The 20,746-nt window shown below is 43.9% G+C and overlaps 1 protein-coding gene across 9 annotated transcripts in view; it reads right to left on the minus strand.

Annotated features, from left to right (window-relative positions):
* The window catches only part of LOC110530368 (catenin delta-2), a 144,119-nt gene that overhangs the window by 90,092 nt on the left and 33,281 nt on the right, over nt 1-20,746 (minus strand). For all 9 annotated transcript variants that reach the window (XM_021613359.2, XM_021613364.2, XM_036985995.1 and 6 more), the window contains one exon: nt 9,483-9,595. In XM_021613359.2, the coding sequence (XP_021469034.1) occupies nt 9,483-9,595 (113 nt within the window). The remainder of the gene's footprint in view (nt 1-9,482; nt 9,596-20,746) is intronic.

Below are 20,746 nucleotides of genomic sequence, written 5' to 3' on the forward strand. Positions count from 1 at the left end.
TGAGGGAGGGGGGAAAGTACCCAGGCACATCCCTGGATCGCCATAATGACTCTTAATTATTTGTTAACTGCACAGATAAAACACCCTGGCTGTGTCCCAAATAGCACCCTATTCCCTATGTAGTGCACTACCTTTCACAGGGTAGTTCAGTATATATATATATGAGATCTCTGATTAGGTGCTCAATCCTTTATTTCAACAGCCAAAACTAACAAAACTTCATGTCACACAGGCTTTGGATATTAGTAATAATAGGTTCTACGAAGGTCATAGGCCATGCTTTGGATAATGTTAATGTTGATTGTAGTATCCTAGATGCTACAGTAGCCTGGTTCATGTATCAGAAACACACATGGTCTGACTTAGGCATTATGATTCATCGGAATAGGATACAGCATAATGGTGTGGGAAACCTAAGCCTACCTCTGTTGGAAGTTTGACCATTTTCTTTCTTCTACACTTTCACTGAAATTGGATTTCAGCTATTTGTCTCCCCTCATTAGCTTCAGTAAATCACATTTTCCTTTGTTAGGGAGCTGTCTGTGTTCCTGCTGTTTGATTCACTGTCAGGTTGAAAGGGTTTCTATTATCCTAATGTTAGTACGGAAGACACCTTGCGCCCAGGTCCCCCTGGCCAATTAGTTTTAAAACATGACGACTTGGCCTGCGTGTCTATGTCACATACTCTAGGCACCGCCATTTATAACTCTCATTGAAGAGGAGGTTGATGATTAGAGGCCCTGTATGACGAACGGTAGGAGGTCTGACCAAATTGTATCCTTTGAACCTTTAAATTGGGGAAAATGAATTCATATCCTGCCAATTTGGACCTTCTTTGTTGATAATGGTCCAAGAAGAACTGAGCCTGAATCAGAAGAGAAAACCCATGTTGGTTTTCACCATGAGATTCAAATCCTACTGAACCATGACCCCTCCACTTGGCTGAGTCTGGTGTGACATACAGACCCCTGGTTCCTGGACAGAGAGGGAAAGTCTCTCTAGCTGGCCCTGGCAGACACATGGAAGGAAGCTAAGCTGTCAGATGGTTTTGGGCCATAACTCTTTGCTCCATTAAGAGATCTAGGACATATTCGTTATCAGTAGTGATGAGCAACGGCCAACCTGTATTATTGAGTGGCAGACGTCCAGGGATATATTTAGGATGGCTCAGTGAGAGAATCAGATCCAAGATGGTAGTGTCTCGACCAACTGATTTAGATAGAGTTGAAGTCTTAGCCAAATACATTTAAACTCAGTTTTTCACAATTCCTGACATTTAATCCTTTTAAAAAATCCCTGTCTTAGGTCAGTATCACCACTATATTTTAAGAATGTGAAATGTCAGAATAATAGTAGAGAGAATGATTTGTTTCAGCTTTTATTTCTTTCATCACATTCCCAGTGGGTCAGAAGTTTACATACACTCAATTAGTATTTGGTAGCATTGCCTTTAAATTGTTTAAATTGGGTCAAACTTTTCGGGGGGCCTTCCACAAGCTTCCCACAATAAGTTGGGTGAATTTTGGCCCATTCCTCCTGACAGAACTGGTGTAACGGAGTCAGGTTTGTAGGTCACCTTGCTCGCACACGCTTTTCAGTCCTGTCCACAAATTTTCTATAGGATTGAGGTCAGGGCTTTGTGATGGCCACGCCAATACCATGACTTTGTTGTCCTTAAGCCATTTTGCCACAACTTTGGAAGTATGCTTGGGGTCATTGTCCATTTGGAAGAGCTATTTGTGACCAAGCTTTAACTTCCTGACTGATGTCTTGAGATGTTGCTTCAATATATCCACATAATTTTCCTCCTTCATGATGCCATCTATTTTGTGAAGTGCATCAGTCCCTCCTGCATCAAAGCAACCCCACAACATGATGCTGCCAACCCCGTGCTTCATGGTTGGGATGGTGTTCTTCAGATTTCAAGCCTCACCCTTTTTCCTCCAAACACAACGATGGTCATTATGGCCAAACAGTTCTATTTTTGTTTCATCAGACCAGAGGACATTTCTCCAAAAAGTACGATCTTTGTCCCCATGTGCAGTTGCAAACCGTAGTCTGGCTTTTCTATGGCGGTTTTGGAGCAGTGGCTTGTTCCTTGCTGAGCGGCCTTTCAGGTTATATCAATATAGGATTCGTTTTACTTTGGATATAGATATTTTTGTAACTATTTCCTCCAGCATCTTCACAAGGTCCTTTGCTGTTGTTCTGGGATTGATTTGCACTTTTCGCACCAAAGTATGTTCATCTCTAGGAGACAGAACGAGAGCGGTATGATGGCTGTGTGGTCCCATGGTGTTTATACTTGCGTACTATTGTTTGTACAGATGAACATGATACCTTCAGGTGTTTGGAAATTGCTCCAAAGGATGAACCAGACTTGTGGAGGTCTAGAAATATTTTTCTGAGGTCTTGGCTGATTTCTTTAGATTTCCCATGATGTCAAGCAAAGACAGAGAGTTTGAAGGTAGGCCTTGAAATACACCCACAGGTACACCTCCAATTGATTCAAATATGTCAATTAGCTTCTAAAGCTTCTAAAGGCATGACATAATTTTCTGGCATTTTCCAAGCTGTTTAAAGGCACAGTCAACTTAGTTTATGTAAACTTCTGACCCACTGGAATTGTGAAACAGTGAATTATAAGTGAAATAATCTGTCTGTAAAATAATTGTTGGGAAAATTACTTGTGTCGTGCACAAAGTAGATGTCCTAACTGACTTGCCAAAACTATAGTTTGTAAACAAGAAATGTGTGGAGGGTTGAAAAACAAGTTTTAATGACTACAACCTAAGTTTATGTAAACTTCCGACTTCAACTGTATGTCTGCTATGTTTGAAATTTCAAGTTGAAACTTACACCAAAATGCTTTTCTTGCAAGCTCTAAAGCTGTGAGATTCCACAACAGCACCATGTCTGTTGGCATTTTATAGCATCTGTGGCATAGAGCCATGGTTACATGTTGGGGGAAGAGCAGAGCAGCAACCGACTGGGTTTTTCTGGATTCATAGACACACAATAAACCATTTGCCTCTTCTCTTTTTTATTTTCTAATCCCAACCAAACCCAACTTCATCTGTTTCTGTATTGTGTTTTTTTCAGTTCCAGCTAGCTTGACGGTTCTAGTCTCAGGGTTACAGTAAGACTATTGTCGTCCTGAATGCTGGATCTAGAGTATTTCTGTCAACAAGGCCGGTCTACAGACTTAAGCTGGAGTCATTCAGAGAAAGCCTTGACTGTCAGACTGGGGTTAGCTTGGAAGCTTTCATCACTGCTTTGGCATGACGGATTGGCAGGCGAATCAATACGCTCCGTCTTTCCCTACTGTACAGGGAAGGCAGTTAGTATGAGTCATTCAGACGCCCAGACAGCCTTAATAAGCCTAATACCCTTTACAATCAGACAGGGTCTGTCTGGGGCACTCCAGGGTAGACAGCAGACGGGGGATGGAGGGATGGCGGGGGGGGGGGGGGGGGGGGGGGGGGGGTTTAAAAGGCTTATTACTCCAGGAATTCATTCCATTGCCTTCAACTGCAAGAAGTCTTTAACCTTGCCACTTGTTTAGATCAATAAAGAAGACCTTATGGATCGTACCAGATGCTGTCATTTAGAATACAGGTGATGGCTTTGTTAGGAGAATAAACAGAGTCAATGGATAGAGAGAGAAAAAGAGAGAGACTGGGGGAGTAGGGGCTGAGTAGCATCCATTATCGAGACCAGTCCCTTATAGTGTCATGCAGAAATATGAACTGAAATTAATCGCAGTGTGATCCTTGATTCCATACAGTCCTTTGAGGTCATGTCAAATCAACTTTTATTTAAATGTTTGGATGAAAATATAATGCAGTCTAGTCCATTCACCTGAACTGTAATCACGATTCAAAGCCATTGCCGTTGGGTGCCCTTTAATAAAATCCAGCAATGTTTCATCAGAGCATAAAGTTGCCAGTACATTGTGAGCATGGCATTTAGAAGACTTACACTAGAATTTCATATGATGTCATTTAACAGGAAGCGGGGACTCCAAATGTCCTTATATATTTTTAAATTTAAATGTAAGACAACAGCCCAATATTTCATACAGGATTTTCAATACACCATAAGTGCACGATCAATCTGCAGTCTGATGCAGAACAACATAGATCTATTGTGGCAATTGCAATACCATTGTCCTGCTGTTATGTTGATTCTGAAACTGTTGTGAAACATGCATTTCATGATCCCAATCCCAGTTTTCCACATTTCCATATCAAACCGTGTCAGTTGTCAAAATTCCAACATGATGACATTGAAAGCAACGAAGAGCCCAATACCACACACGCACCATAATGTCTCTCACTGTCAGGATATATCCTAAATGAAAGCCTATTTCCTATATAGTGTACTACTTTTAACCAGGGCCCATAAAGGGAATATGGTGCCATTTGGGACGTAGCCCAGTGCATTTCATACTGTAGAATGTGCTAAAGCCACAGGCTAGGAGAGACTAAGCTGGCAGGCAAATGCTCTGACAGATTTTGCTTAATACGTCCTCGCTGTGCCCGACAGACAGCATTTAGGAGGCAGACAAACCCACGCCCTGGGAAGTGGCTTGCTCCGGCCTGAACGGAGCAAAGAACCACCACCTTAGCACAAGCAGCATCTGTTTTAGGGAGACACCTGGGCTCTGCCTACAGGAGCCCCTGTTGGACTATTAGATAAGCAGGTTGCAGTCCTATGAGCAAGGGCTATCAGTTTAGCACAATGCTGTCCACCTGAATTCCTGAAGATACAGGACAAACATAGCCACTGCAATGAACTAGACCAGACTTGGCCCCAGGGAACGGTCTATCCATAATTTGTGCTGAGGCAAATCTGGGGAAAAAAGAGGTGTGTGTGTGATGGAATGTCAGAGTTGCAATTGTCTATTTTATTCATTGAAGTGGATGTGATGCGAAATATTTAGGACACAAGATTAAATATAGCAGTGTGTAGAGTGCAATAAGCATAAAGAAGACGATGACCCCAGGCAATTGTTTTTCACTGTGCTTTCAGGTTCTGTGACACATTTCCTCTGGGATTTTGATCATTTCAATCACCGTAAAACACAGATGCACACTGAAAGTCTGATTCATAAATGTTGAATAAGAAACCAGTCATAAAAGATTTAATCAAATCACATACTTGATTGGCAGCTCACAGACACCACCTCAGGTCACGTAAAACATAGACACACAGATATTGACAAGTAGAATCCATTATTGGATTCTTTATTTGCTAACCCATAGGCCTGGCTGGTGTGGTCTTCCATTAATAAATGATCAGAGGGATAAGTGGGATCTGATCTCCTGTCTGTCAGAGGAGAGAACAGCTCCCCCATTACTGACCCCACCCTGACCTTCACCGTGACCTTCAGTTACCTCAGGGACACAACGCTCAGGTTCAGTGGAGGAGGAGCAGGGAATGTCATTCAAGCTTCATACAACACTGATTCAGCAAGAAAATCATTTTGCATCGTCTTCTTTTGCATCAAACCTTTCTGACAGGTAAATCAGTCTGCCCTACAAACTATCCATTTGAAAAACTTGAACAACCCATCTTAATGATATACACGGTCTGAGAGGAGATGAGCTGTCATGATGTAAGGGGGAATGTATTTAAAGGTCAGTCAAATCAACTTTAATATTTCAGTCAACTGTAATCAATTTCTGAATGGGAAATGAGGGGAGAAAGAATCTGTTTTTGGAAGTCTTGAATAAGAGTTAACTGTGAGTACGAGCTTGCCTAATGGATTGACTGCAGGTGGAAACCTGTGATAAAAATGATAAAAGTGTCTGGATGAAGTGCCATGGGAAATAGGCCCACTGCATCACACTCAAACAAAGACAAACACACTGGCTCCTCAGTTCAGTCAAGCTCACCAACATTTTCTAAGAACAACTCAAGCTAAATGGACACTAACCACAAATGTAGACGCTTTGGGGTGCCTTATTGTCCTGTCTTGACAGAATAAACTAACAAAACTAACAATGTGAGGCCTGTGAATCTCACTCACAAGTCTTCAGACCCAGTAACAGCAAGCAGGCTGGTGTAATAATACTGTGGATGAGAGACTTTTGAGTCTCTTTGCATCTGTAGGTGTCTGACCCTCTTGGTTTGACTTAACTGATGAAGTTACATATGGTTCTCTGATTAGACAGACTTTCATAAATCCCACGCAACATTTTCCACTGCTGATTCTATTAAAAACGATTCTATGGAGAGACAGTTTCTTGACTGTGTCCAACTCGCTAATAATCACTCAAATGAAAGCTTAGGGATTTTGAGGGGGAAAACAAACTCAATTTAATAAAAAATAACTCAAACCTAATCAAAACGGTGTAGAAATGATAATGGACCTACATTTATACAGTTTCTTGATTGTGTCCAGCTCACTTATAATCACAAAAAAAGAAAGCTAGACAGTCAGCATCAAAAAAAAACAAAAAAAACGATGGATAGAAATTTTGACTGCGAGGAAATATAACCAATTTTCAGTGAGGCCCTCCAGACCTCGTTGAAGGCGAGGGGCAAAATGAGTTTAACACCCTTGGTTTAGTGCTTAAGATTGGTTAACTGGAAATCAGAATCAGCGATATCAGGTGATATCTTTACATTACACGTTTTTGATATTCTAGAGAATACAGACCATTTCCAATGCATATTTTGAGGTTTGTGGAATGCACCATATACTGCCAAATTCAGAATCCAGATGTGTCTTTTAGACATATATGATATTGGGATTACTCCGAATATCACACATGGACATTTCCTCTGGCCGGATATGGACTCATTCAATATCCTGAGATATGTGACATCATATTTTCTCTCATCGTGTTGACAAATACTAACTGTATACATTGCATATGTGTTTTTTCAATGCATTCAAGATATTAAGCTATATTGATTCCAGATAGGCTTCTCTTGGCTCAGGTCCATATCCGGATCTTAATATGCTTTTTGATATACTGAAAAAAAGAACAATTTCTGATGCATTTCTGAGTTTTCAGCACACGCTCAATAATTTGACAAAAGATGAAATCCATATTTTTCTTTCATGCACAAATCATTTTTGGATTCCCTAAGTATATCATACATGGTATGGCTGGATATCGACTCATTAGATATCCTGAGATAGGCCTATGTGAACATCTTATTTTCTCTATATGATGACAAATACTGACAGTAGGCCTACATAGTATATGTTCTCAGCATATACAATGCATTTGATCTTGACTGAGGCCCATATCAGGATCTTGATATGCTTTTTGATATGCTAAATAAGGACAATTTCTGATGCTTATTTTAGTTTTGAGGACATACTCAATAATTTGACATATATTAAATCAATATAATCCTTTCAGAAACTAGCTAAACATAAAAAAATGTTTAGGCTTATTGTATTACTGGTTAATATAATGAAGCAGGTAGAGTTTCTACCTTGTTGTATGCTTATGCGGAATTACAATATTTTCTTGCAATATTGACACAATTTTGATTAATGATTTATGCATTGACAGTATGGAGTGGATCACAGACCAACACTACCACCATGTCGGGTCTGGACTGCGAAGGACCGCCACAGCTGACAACCCAATCTGCACCCATCGCATCCATCTTCCATAACACACAGAGCAGGCAGGGGTATTGAGGGTGTGCAAATTTTATTTTCTGTTAAATAAACAAAATACATTTTTAGCAAAGATTGATCTACGTTTGCATCTTTACAGGAAACGTGTAGTAATTGGAGTTCTGGATTTGCTATGCTGTATTTTTTAAACAGAAATAGCAGAGATGTACTTTGGATAAAATATGAAGATGTTTGCCTTTTCGTGCCTTGTAGCTTACTACTGAAAATGGTACAAATGCTCAGATATGCCATCTTCATGGGAAGAAGCACGATGATTTTCAGCGCCTGAACAGGTCAAATAATTTGGGCGCTGGACATTAATCATGAGTCGGATTTAGCCCATTTTTGATCAGACATATGGGGATGAATATTAAATATCATATAAGGACATCTACTGAAATGGTATATAAAATAAAACAATATATATCCATAAAAGCTCAGGTAATGACTATAGATATGACACATTTCTGAAGGTATGTGGACTCGTTCATGCCTAACTATAAAGGCATGTTGACACGTACCCTTTCCGGAGTTAAAATATTCAACAAGTATGTGTACGCGCATCAGGTGAGTGTCTTGAGGAAATCTCAACCCAGATATTCTCCCTGGACTCATACGGTAGCAGGGAGATTTCTGAGGTCTGGATTGGACATATAAACTGTTCCATTACATAGAGTATCCTAGCTCCATATATGAAATTAAGGACATGGGTATCTGGAGGATGTCTACGCCTTATCTCTAATCAAATGTCAGATATCCGGAAATATAAAGATCAAAATATCCCCTGGTATTGACCCTTTTCGCCCAGTGGTGTCTTTATTGTTCTGAGATTGGAAAGATGTGATATTGGTGGGGTAGGGGTAAAACAACTTGAATATGCTTTCTTTTCTCCAAAGTGAACAGCATTTTTCTCACTGGAATCTGGCAAAACTTGCACATAATCATCTACCTCCACATCATCACCTGCACATCTATCACTCCAGTGTTAATGCTAAATTATAATTATTTCACCTCTATGGCCTATTTATTGCCTTACCTCCCTAATCTTCTACATTTGCACACATTGTACATACATTTTTCTATTGTGTTATTGACTGTACATTTGTTTATGTGTAACTCTGTTGTTGTTTTTGTTGCACTGCTTTGCTTTATCTTGGCCAGATCGCAGTTGTAAATGAGAACTTGTTCTCAACTGGACTACCTGGTTAAATAAAGGTGAAATAAAATTAAAATAAAAAACACAAAACCTGGCTGTTAATTTCATATCTCTACCCAGGTTTTCAGCAACATCAATGCTGACCACCATTGTTCGAAGTACTATCTGTCTCTGATGGAAAAGCCAGAAAATAGTTTTCAGCTAACTGAGCACAGCTAATGCAACAGACAGGTAGGGGGTCTGGGAGCGGCAGGTAGCCTAGCGGTTTGAGCACTGGGCCAGTAACCAAAAGATTGCTAGTTTGAATCGCAGAGCAGACAAGGTGAAAAATATGTCCATCTGCCCTTGAGCAAGACACTTAACCCTAATTGCTCCAGGGTCGCCATCAATAATGGCTGATTCCTAGCCGTGACCCTCTTCTCCGAGGGTGTCTCAGGGGAAGTTGGGATATGCAAATAATAAATGTGAAACATGACAAATATAAGCACCCCCTATTTGAGGTAGAGCCAATCCACTGAACACACTTGATGAAAACAGGTAGGGGAGAAGATAGGGAGGGCAGGCTTGCATCACAGAGGAAAGAAAGAAAGAAAGAAAGAAAGAAAGAAAGAAAGAAAGAAAGAAAGAAAGAAAGAAAAGAGTGAGAGCGAGCATGTGGTGCCACTCTACTGAACACACCTGATGCTACTCATGCTGCCTGTCTCAGATCCTAGCTTGCATCGCTCCAGTTGGGTGGCGACAATCTGCCGCTCGGCTTCCAGTTCTCGAGTCAGTCGCTCAAATTGCAGCTCCTGTAAAGAAATGAAAAAGTTGTTGTCAGTAAGCCTATCTATATTGTGCCACAAAGGATCTAGCTTACTGTATTCCTGAATCTTTCTCAAATTGTTCTTATGAGGATTGTGACAATTCAAATGCTTCAAAACATCCAGTTATTGTAGCCTAACCACGCTCACCCTCAACACTGGGGTCCCTCAGGGGTGTGTGCTTAGCCCCCTCCTGTACTCCCCATTTACCCACAACTGTCTGTCCACGCACAACTCCAACTCCATCATCAAGTTTGCTGACAACACAACGGTGGTAAGGAGGAGGTCAAAGAACTGGCAGTGTGGTGCCAGGACAACAACCTCTCCCACAACGTCAGCAAGACCAAGGAGCTGATTGTAGACCTCGGGAAACAGTGGGGAGGAGGAAATATACAGCTGCACCCTTGAGGGCATTGTTACACCATCTGGTATGGCAACTGCACCACCCGTGACCGGAAGGACCTACAGAAGGTGATGCCAATGGGGGTAAGCTCCAAGCCATCCAGGACGTACAGATGTAGGATCTTAATTTGAGCCAGTTCGCTGCAGCAGGAAAATTATTCTGGAGCAACAGGAAATGTGAATTATTATATGGATTATAATTCATGGACATTTTGTAGGGGTTAATACATTTTTTGTTAGGGCAAATCAAGTCTGGCATTTCAAAGTGGAAATTATAAACTTTAGAAGCCTTTTTAAAACTCAAATTCACTACACGTTTGCAGTAACATTCTCAGCAACAAAAAAGTGATACAATTAAGATCCTACATCTGTATATGTCAGGTGGTGTCTGAGAAAGGCCCGAAAAATTGCCAAAGACTGTAGCCACCTGAGACATGGACTGTTCTCCATGCTCCTGCCCAGCAGGCGGTACCGGTGCATCAAGGCTCAGACCAACAGACTCCTCAACAGCTTCTATCCCCTGGCAATAAGACTGTTAAATGGCTAATCCCTAGTGCTCTCCCTCTCCCACTGATTATCCACACTGACTCTATGTCCATCCACAGGTCTCTACCCACTCAAACACAACCTACGCTGTTGCTAATTTGATTATTGATTAGATGTATTACTCCATTAAACTGCTGTCCATTGATTATTGATTGCCATTACCATTAGTATGTATCTATTTATCCTCTACTGGTCACTATTACTCCTGTTTACATGTACATTACCATTAATACATTACCCTAAATATTTATATATTCCTACTACCAGTCACCTTTCAGCCCTGTTAACATATATATCCTACTACCAATCACATTATATGTCTAAACCCACCTCAACCACATCAGTACCTCTGCACATTGAATAAGGTACTGGCACTAACCTTTATATACTTGAATTCTCATGTTTCTAACGCACATCTTAGTTCTTTTGTTGGTTTTAATTGTACTTTTTATTCGATTTTCTATTATTATTATTATCACTGCATTGTAGCCTAGTGGTTAGAGCGTTTGACTAATAAGGGAAAGTTTGCGAGATCGAATCCCCGAGTTGACAAGGTAAAAATCTGTCATTCTGCCCCTGAACAAGACAGTTAACCCACTGCTCATAGGCCGTCATTGAAAATAAGAATTTGTTCTTAACTGACTTGCCTAGTTAAATAAAGGTAAAATAAAATAAAAATACACTTGTTGGAAAGAGCTCTCAAGATAAGAATTTCACTGTATTGTTTTACACCTATTGTATTCTGTGCACGTGGCGAATAAACTTTGAAACTTGGGTAGCACTTTATAATAACTTCACGTAATAAAGCATTTATAATGGCTTAGTAAATACTTTATTCATAATTTATTAATCATTAATCCAACATCTGTAAATGTTAGTAACCTAGTTATTCATACATTTATAAACAACTTTTAAAGTATTTCATAATGATTCATAAGATCATCCATAAAACCATTTATTAATCATTAGTTAAGTCTTTTTGCTTGGCCTCATCTAAAGTGTGGGCTATATATCATTTAGAAATGTTTTGAGTGACAGGTGTAATTTCTCACAAAAAGATGGACATGCCATTGGTAGACATTGCAGCAGTACCTGATGCCTCAAAATGACCGAGAACATATCAATGGTTAAACAATAAGCACACAATAGAGGGGAAAATACATTTGACAAAAACAGTCACACTGTTGTAATAGTGTGATGTGTAACTTCAGACACTCTCTATGCTGAGTAAAACATTTTAGTCAGAAAATGCTAACATAAGCGTTTCTTGGCAGTGACTTATCTACAAAAACCAAAGTGTGGATTGCAGTCACTCCTTAGAGCAGTCTAATCTTGGTTAACCCAGAATTAAAATCTTGTGTAATTTAGTCAGCTGCGTGATTACGTTCTGGGCCATACATGTTAGAAATTGGGAGTTCCGGTTTGCAAAGTCTCCGCCCTCGCAAAAGAAAACAGCCAAAGACCACTGCTTACGAGGTAAGGAAACACATATCTGAATGCATCCCATTATTTTTAAAGAGTTACTACCCCAGTTAAGGTGCCGCCAAACAAACCATGTGTGAAAATAGTCTGCACTTAAAAGACTGAAGCACAGGAAACATTTAAAGGTTATACATAAAGGTTATACGCAATTGCAAGGTTGAAAATTCGTAATAAAATGTGATATACAATGAGTGCACAAAACATTAGGAACACCTGCTATTTCCATGAAATAGACTGACCAGATGAATCCAAATCAATCACATGATCCGAATACAACAGGTGTAAACCTTACAGTGAATGCTTACTTACAAGCCCTTAACCAACAGGTGTAAACCTTACAGTGAATGCTTACTTACAAGCCCTTAACCAACAGGTGTAAACCTTACAGTGAATGCTTACTTACAAGCCCTTAACCAACAATGCAGTTTTAAGAAAATCCCTAAAAAAAGTAAGACTTAAGAATAACCAATAATTAAAGAGCAACAGTAAATAACAATAGCGGGGCTCGGTACCGGTACAGAGTCAATGTGCCAATGTGCGGGGGGCCCCGGTGTCGAGATAATTGAGGTAATTATGTACATGTCGGTAGTTATTATTATTAAATTATTATTAAAGTGGCATAGATAATGACAGAGAGTAGCAGCAGCATGGGGGGGGGGGGGGGGGGGGGCAATGCAAATAGTCTGGGATTAGTTAGCCATTTGATTAGTTGTTCAGGAGTCTTATGGCACGAGAGGTGAAGCTGTTTAAAAGCTTCTAGGACCAGACTTGGTGCTCCGGTACCACTTTCAGTACCGCTTGCCCTGCGGTAGCAGAGAGAACAGTCTATGACTTGGGTGGCTGGAGTCCTTGACAATTTTTAGGGTCTTTCCTTGACACCGCTTGGTATAGAGGTCCTGGACGGCAAGAAACTTGGCCCCGGTGATGTACTGGGCCGTACGCACTACCCTCTGTAGTGCCTTGCGGTCGGAGGCCGAGCAGTTGCCATACCAGGCAGTGATGTAACCCGTCAGGATGCTCTCGATGGTGCAGCTATAAAACTTTTTGATGATCTGAGGACCCATGCCAAATCTTTTCAGTCTCCTGAGGGGGAATAGGTTTTGTCGTGCCCTCTTCACGACTGTCTTGGTGTGCTTGGACCATGTTAGTTTGTTGGTGATGTGGACACCAAGGAACTTGAAGTTCTCAACCTGCTCCACTACAGCCCCGTCGATGGGAATTGGGGCGTGCTCAGTCCTCCTTTTCCTGTAGTCCACAATCATCTCCTTTGTCTTGATCATGTTGAGGGAGAGTTTGTTGTCCTTGCACCACTTGGTCAGGTCTCTGACCTCCTTCCTGTAGGCTGTCTCATCTTTGTCGGAGATCAGGCCTACCACTGTTGTGTTATCATCAAACTTAATGATGGTGTTGGAGTCATGCCTGGCTGTGCAGTCATAAGTGAACAGGGAGCACAGGATGGGACTGAGCACGCACCCCTGAGGGGCCCCCGTGTTGAGGATCAGCGTGGTGGATGTGTAGTTACCTACCCTTAACACCTGGTGACGGACCGTCAGGAAGTCCAGGATCCAGTTGCAGAGGGAGGTGTTTAGTCCCAGGGTCTTTAGCTTAGTGATGACCTTAGCTTAGCATCTTCTTCATCTGACCACTTTTTTTATAGACAGAGTCACTGGTGCTTCCTGATTTTATGTTTGCTTGTAAGTAGGAATCAGGAGGATAGAGTAATGGTGAGATTTGCCAAATGGAGGTCAAGGGAGAGCTTTGTACGTGTCTCTGTGTGTGGAGTAAAGGTGGTCTAGAATTGTTAACCCTCTGGTTGCACATTTAACATGCTGATAGAAATTAGGTAAAACTGATTTAAGTTTCCCTGCATTAAAGTCCCCGGCCACTAGGAGCGCCGCCTCTGGATGAGCGTTTTCCTGGTTACTTATGGCGGACTACAGCTCATTGAGTGCAGGTTTTAGTGACAGCCTCGGTCTGTTGTGGTATGTTGACAGCTACAAAAAATACAGATAAACTCTCTAGATAGATAGTGTGGTCTACAGCTTATAATGAGATACTCATCCTCAGGCGAGCAAAACCCTGAGACTTGCTTAGATATCGTGCACCAGCTTTTGTTTATAAATATGCATAGGCCCCCACCCCGTGTCTTACCAGAGGCTGCTGTTCTGTCCTGCCGATAGAGTGTATAACCCGCCAGCTGTATGTTCTTAATGTTGTCGTTCAGCCACGACTCAGTGAAACATAAGATATTACAGTTTTTAATGTCCCGTTGGTAGGATATACTTGCTTTCAGTTCGTCCCATTTATTTTCCAGCGATTGAAAGTTACCTAGCAGAATGGAATTTATAGATTAGCCACTTGTCGCCTGATCCTCACAAGGCATCCTGATCTTTTTCCGCGAAACCTATGTTTCCTTTTCCGGCGAATCACAGGGATTTGGGCCTGGTCGGGTGTCCATAGTATATCCCTCGCGTCTGACTCATTGAAGAAGAACTCCTCATCCAATCTGAGGTGAGTAATCCCAGTTCTGATGTCCAGAAACTCTTTTCGGTCATAAGAGATGGTAGCAAAACATGTTAGAACAACGGGAAAAAAACAAACAAAATAGCATGGTTGGTTAAAAGCCGATAAGACGGCAGCCCTACCCTTTGGTGCCATCTTGATAATCCAGGTGAAAGCTATGATCCCTTATTGATGTCACCTGTTAAATCCACTTCAATCAGTGTAGATGAAGGGGAGGAGACATGTCATGTACTGTCATGTTGTCTTGTCTCTGTCCTTTCCCTTCACCCTGTCTCCCTCTGCTGGTCGTGTTAGGTTACCTTTTCTCCCCCGCTTTCCCCCAGCTGTCCCTTGTCTCCTCTAACTACCCATTCACCCCGTTCCCCACCTGTTCCCTTTTTCCCTCTGATTAGGTCCCTATATCTCTCTCTGTTTCTGCTCCTGTCCTTGTCGGATTCTTGTTTGTTTGTGTCATTCATGCCTGAACCAGACTGTCGTCATGTTTGCTGTAACCTTGTCCTGTCCTGTCGGAATCTGCCGGTCCATCTGAGCCTACCTATGTTTGGTAATTAAAGAAGCTCTGTTTAAGTTGATTCGCTTTTGGGTCCTCATTCACGCACCGTAACAGAAGAATCCGACCAAGAATGGACCCAGCGACTTCGGATCCTCTCCACTCAGCCGTCGAGATCCAGGGAGCGATGCTAGGCAGACACAAGCAGGAATTGTCTGCTGCTCGACATGCCGTTGAGACCCTGGCCACCCAAGTCTCCAACCTCACAGAACAGGTTCACCATCTCCGCCTCGATCCACCGGCCACTTCCAGGGCTTTCGAATCTCCGGAGCCCAGAATCAATAACCCGCCGTGTTACTCTGGGGAGCCCACTGAATGCCGCTCGTTCCTCACCCAGTGTGATATTGTGTTTTCTCTCCAGCCCAACACTTACTCCAGGAGCACTGCTCGTGTCGCCTACGTCATATCTCTCCTTATTGGACGGGCTCGTGAGTGGGGCACGGCAATCTGGGAGGCAAGGGCTGAGTGTACTAACCAGTATCAAGACTTTAAGGAGGAGATGATACGGGTTTTTGATCGATCTGTTTTTGGGGAGGAGGCTTCCAGGGCCCTGTCTTCCCTATGTCAAGGCAATCGATCCATAACAGACTACTCTATTGAGTTTCGCACTCTTGCTGTCTCCAGTGGCTGGAACGAGCCGGCCTTGCTCGCTCGTCTTCTGGAGGGTTTCCGCGCAGAGGTAAAGGATGAGATTCTCTCCCGGGAGGTTCCTTCCAGCGTGGATTCCTTGATTGAACTCGCTATTCGCATTGAGCGACGGGTTGATCTTCGTCACCGAGCTCGTGGAAAGGAGCTCGCGCTCTCCGTCGCCTCCCTCTCCGCATCACTACCATCTTCCTCTGCCGGCTCGGGTGCTGAGTCCATGCAGCTGGGAGGTATCCGCATCTCGACTGAGGAGAGGGAACGGAGAATCACCAACCGCCTCTGTCTCTATTGCGGTTCCGCTGGTCATTTTGTCACTTCATGTCCAGTAAAATGCCAGAGCTCGTCAGTAAGCGGAGGGCTACTGGTGAGCGCTACTACTCCTGTCTCTCCTTCAAGATCCTGCACTACCTTGTCGGTCCATCTACGCTGGACCGGTTCGTCAGCTTCCTGCAGTGCCTTAATAGACTCTGGGGCGGAGGGCTGTTTTATGGACGAGACCTGGGCTCGGGAACATGACATTCCTCTCAGACAGTTAAAGGAGCCCACGGCCTTGTTCGCCCTGGATGGTAGTCCTCTCCCCAGGATTCAGCGTGAGACGCTACCTTTAACCCTCACTGTTTCTGGTAATCATAGTGAAACCATTTCTTTTTTAATTTTTCGTTCACCTTTTACACCTGTTGTTTTGGGCCATCCCTGGCTAGTTTGTCATAATCCTTCCATTAATTGGTCTAGTAATTCTATCCTCTCCTGGAACGTCTCTTGTCATGTGAAATGTTTAATGTCTGCTATCCCTCCTGTTTCCTCTGTCTCTTCTTCACAGGAGGAGCCTGGTGATTTGACAGGGGTGCCGGAGGAATATCACGATCTGCGCACGGTGTTCAGTCGGTCCAGGGCCACCTCTCTTCCTCCACACCGGTCGTATGATTGTAGTATTGATCTCCTTCCGGGAACCACCCCCCCCCGGGGTAGACTATACTCTCTGTCGGCTCCCGAACGTAAGGCTCTCGAAGATTATTTGTCTGTAGCTCTTGACGCCGGTACCATAGTCCCCTCCTCCTCTCCCGCCGGAGCGGGGTTTTTTTTTGTCAAGAAGAAGGACGGGTCTCTGCGCCCCTGCATAGATTATCGAGGGCTGAATGACATAACAGTGAAGAATCGTTATCCGCTTCCTCTTATGTCTTCAGCCTTCGAGATCCTGCAGGGAGCCAGGTTTTTCACTAAGTTGGACCTTCGTAACGCTTACCATCTCATGCGCATCAGGGAGGGGGACGAGTGGAAGACGGCGTTTAACACTCCGTTAGGGCACTTTGAATACCGGGTTCTTCCTTTCGGCCTCGCTAACGCTCCAGCTGTCTTTCAGGCATTAGTCAATGATGTCCTGAGAGACATGCTGAACATCTTTGTTTTCGTTTACCTTGACGATATCCTGATTTTTTCACCGTCACTCCAGATTCATGTTCAGCACGTTCGACGTGTCCTCCAGCGCCTTTTAGAGAATTGTCTTTTTGTGAAGGCTGAGAAGTGCACTTTTCATGCCTCCTCCGTCACATTTCTCGGTTCTGTTATTTCCGCTGAAGGCATTAAGATGGATCCCGCTAAGGTCCAAGCTGTCATTGATTGGCCCGTCCCTAAGTCACGCGTCGAGCTGCAGCGCTTTCTCGGCTTCGCGAACTTCTATCGTCGTTTCATCCGTAATTTCGGTCAGGTGGCAGCTCCTCTCACAGCCCTTACTTCTGTCAAGACGTGCTTTAAGTGGTCCGTTTCCGCCCAGGGAGCTTTTGATCTCCTCAAGAATCGTTTTACATCCGCTCCTATCCTTGTTACACCTGACGTCTCTAGACAGTTCGTTGTCGAGGTTGACGCGTCAGAGGTGGGAGTGGGAGCCATCCTTTCTCAGCGCTCCCTCTCTGACGACAAGGTCCACCCATGCGCGTATTTTTCTCATCGCCTGTCGCCGTCGGAACGTAACTATGATGTGGGTAACCGCGAACTGCTCGCCATCCGGTTAGCCCTAGGCGAATGGCGACAGTGGTTGGAGGGGGCGACCGTTCCTTTTGTCGTTTGGACTGACCATAGGAACCTTGAGTACATCCGTTCTGCCAAACGACTTAATGCGCGTCAGGCGCGTTGGGCGCTGTTTTTCGCTCGTTTCGAGTTCGTGATTTCTTATCGTCCGGGCTCTAAGAACACCAAGCCTGATGCTTTGTCTCGTCTCTTCAGTTCTTCAGTAGCCTCCACTGACCCCGAGGGGATTCTCCCTGAGGGGCGTGTTGTCGGGTTGACTGTCTGGGGAATTGAGAGGCAGGTAAAGCAAGCACTCACTCAAACTCCGTCGCCGCGCGCTTGTCCTAGGAACCTTCTTTTCGTTCCCGTTCCTACTCGTCTGGCCGTTCTTCAGTGGGCTCACTCTGCCAAGTTAGCCGGCCACCCTGGCGTTCGGGGTACGCTTGCTTCCATTCGCCAGCGTTTCTGGTGGCCCACCCGGGAGCATGACACGCGTCGTTTCGTGGCTGCTTGTTCGGTCTGCGCGCAGACTAAGTCCGGTAACTCTCCTCCTGCCGGCCGTCTCAGGCCGCTTCCTATTCCCTCTCGACCGTGGTCTCACATCGCCTTAGATTTTGTCACCGGACTGCCTTCGTCAGCGGGGAAGACTGTTATTCTTACGGTTGTCGATAGGTTCTCTAAGGCGGCTCATTTCATTCCCCTTGCTAAGCTTCCTTCTGCTAAAGAGACGGCACAAATCATCATCGAGAATGTTTTCAGAATTCATGGCCTTCCGTCAGACGTCGTTTCGGACAGAGGTCCGCAATTCACGTCTCAATTTTGGAGGGAGTTTTGCCGTTTGATTGGGGCTTCCGTCAGTCTCTCTTCCGGCTTTCACCCCCAGTCTAACGGTCAAGCAGAACGGGCCAATCAGACTATTGGTCGCATCTTACGCAGTCTTTCTTTTCGCAACCCTGCGTCTTGGTCAGAACAGCTCCCCTGGGCAGAATACGCCCACAACTCGCTTCCTTCGTCTGCGACCGGGCTATCTCCTTTTCAGAGTAGCCTCGGGTACCAGCCTCCGTTGTTCTCATCTCAGTTCGCCGAGTCCAGCGTCCCCTCCGCTCAGGCTTTTGTCCAACGTTGCGAGCGCACCTGGAAGAGGGTCAGGTCTGCACTTTGCCGTTATAGGGCGCAGACTGTGAGAGCTGCTAATAAGCGTAGAACTAAGAGCCCTAGATATTGTCGCGGTCAGAGAGTTTGGCTCTCCACTCAGAACCTTCCCCTTAAGACGGCTTCTCGCAAGTTGACCCCGCGGTTCATTGGTCCATTCCGTATCTCTCAGGTCATTAATCCTGTCGCAGTGCGACTTCTTCTTCCGCGATATCTTCGTCGCGTCCACCCGGTCTTCCATGTCTCCTGTGTTAAGCCCGTTCTTCGCGCCCCCGCTCGTCTTCCCCCCCCCCCCCCCCCCCCCCCATCCTTGTCGAGGGCGCACCTATCTACAGGGTCCGTAAAATCTTGGACATGCGTCCTCGGGGCCGTGGTCATCAGTACCTAGTTGACTGGGAGGGGTACGGTCCTGAGGAGAGGAGTTGGGTTCCCTCTCGGGACGTGCTGGACCGTGCGCTGATTGATGATTTCCTCCGTTGCCGCCAGGTTTCCTCCTCGAGTGCGCCAGGAGGCGCTCGGTGAGTGGGGGGGTACTGTCATGTACTGTCATGTTGTCTTGTCTCTGTCCTTTCCCTTCACCCTGTCTCCCTCTGCTGGTCGTGTTAGGTTACCTTTTCTCCCCCGCTTTCCCCCAGCTGTCCCTTGTCTCCTCTAACTACCCATTCACCCCGTTCCCCACCTGTTCCCTTTTTCCCTCTGATTAGGTCCCTATATCTCTCTCTGTTTCTGCTCCTGTCCTTGTCGGATTCTTGTTTGTTTGTGTCATTCATGCCTGAACCAGACTGTCGTCATGTTTGCTGTAACCTTGTCCTGTCCTGTCGGAATCTGCCGGTCCATCTGAGCCTACCTATGTTTGGTAATTAAAGAAGCTCTGTTTAAGTTGATTCGCTTTTGGGTCCTCATTCACGCACCGTAACAAGACAGGTAAAATAATTTTAAGCCTCAAGACATGGATTGTGTATGTGTGCCATTCAGAGGGTGAATGGGCAAGACAAAATATTTAAGTACCTTTGAACAGGATATGGTAGTAGGTGCGAGGCACACCGGTTTGAGTGTGTCAAGAACTGCAATGCTGCTGGGTTTTTCATGCTCAACAGTTTCCTGTGTGTATCAACAATGGTCCACCACACAAAGGACATCCGGCCAACTTGACACAAATGTAGGAAGCATTGCAGTCAACATGGGACAGCATCCCTGTGGAACGCTTGTGGAGTCCATGCCTCAACGGTGTTCCTAATATTTTGTACACTCAATGTATTTCCTTTAACATCATGCGTTGTGTGCTTATTATTTAACCATTGATATGTTCTAGGCTATTTTGAGACCTTAAGGAGCATTAAGTACTGCTGGAATGTCTGTCCATCTTTTTGTGAGAAATTACACTGGTCACAAAACATTTATAAAGTATAAATTGCCCACACTTTAGACAAGGCCACGGAAAAATAATTAAGCAATTATTAGTAAATGGTTTATGAGGACCTATATTAAACATCTTATGAATGGATTAATGATTAATAAATGATTCATTCAATATTTACTAATACATTATAAATGCTTTGTTATGTGGGGTTATTATGAAGTGCTACCGAAAATGTAAAGTAAATCATATACAGTCACAGTTGGAAATGAATACTAGTAGCTTGTGTTGATGCAATTGGTAGATTTACACCAAAGTTCAATTTACAGTATGCCTATCAATGCACATTTTAAGTAATGATTAATTAAGTAAAGCACGTTTTAAGTAAAGAGCTAATGATTAAGAAACTACACTTGCCAAACCATACCCCAAGTCAGTAACTGTTAGAATAGATATACCGCGTTGTATGAAATTAAGT

This window comes from Oncorhynchus mykiss, chromosome 8, assembly GCF_013265735.2.
Source record: "Oncorhynchus mykiss isolate Arlee chromosome 8, USDA_OmykA_1.1, whole genome shotgun sequence".
NCBI classification, from domain to species: Eukaryota; Metazoa; Chordata; class Actinopteri; order Salmoniformes; family Salmonidae; genus Oncorhynchus; species Oncorhynchus mykiss.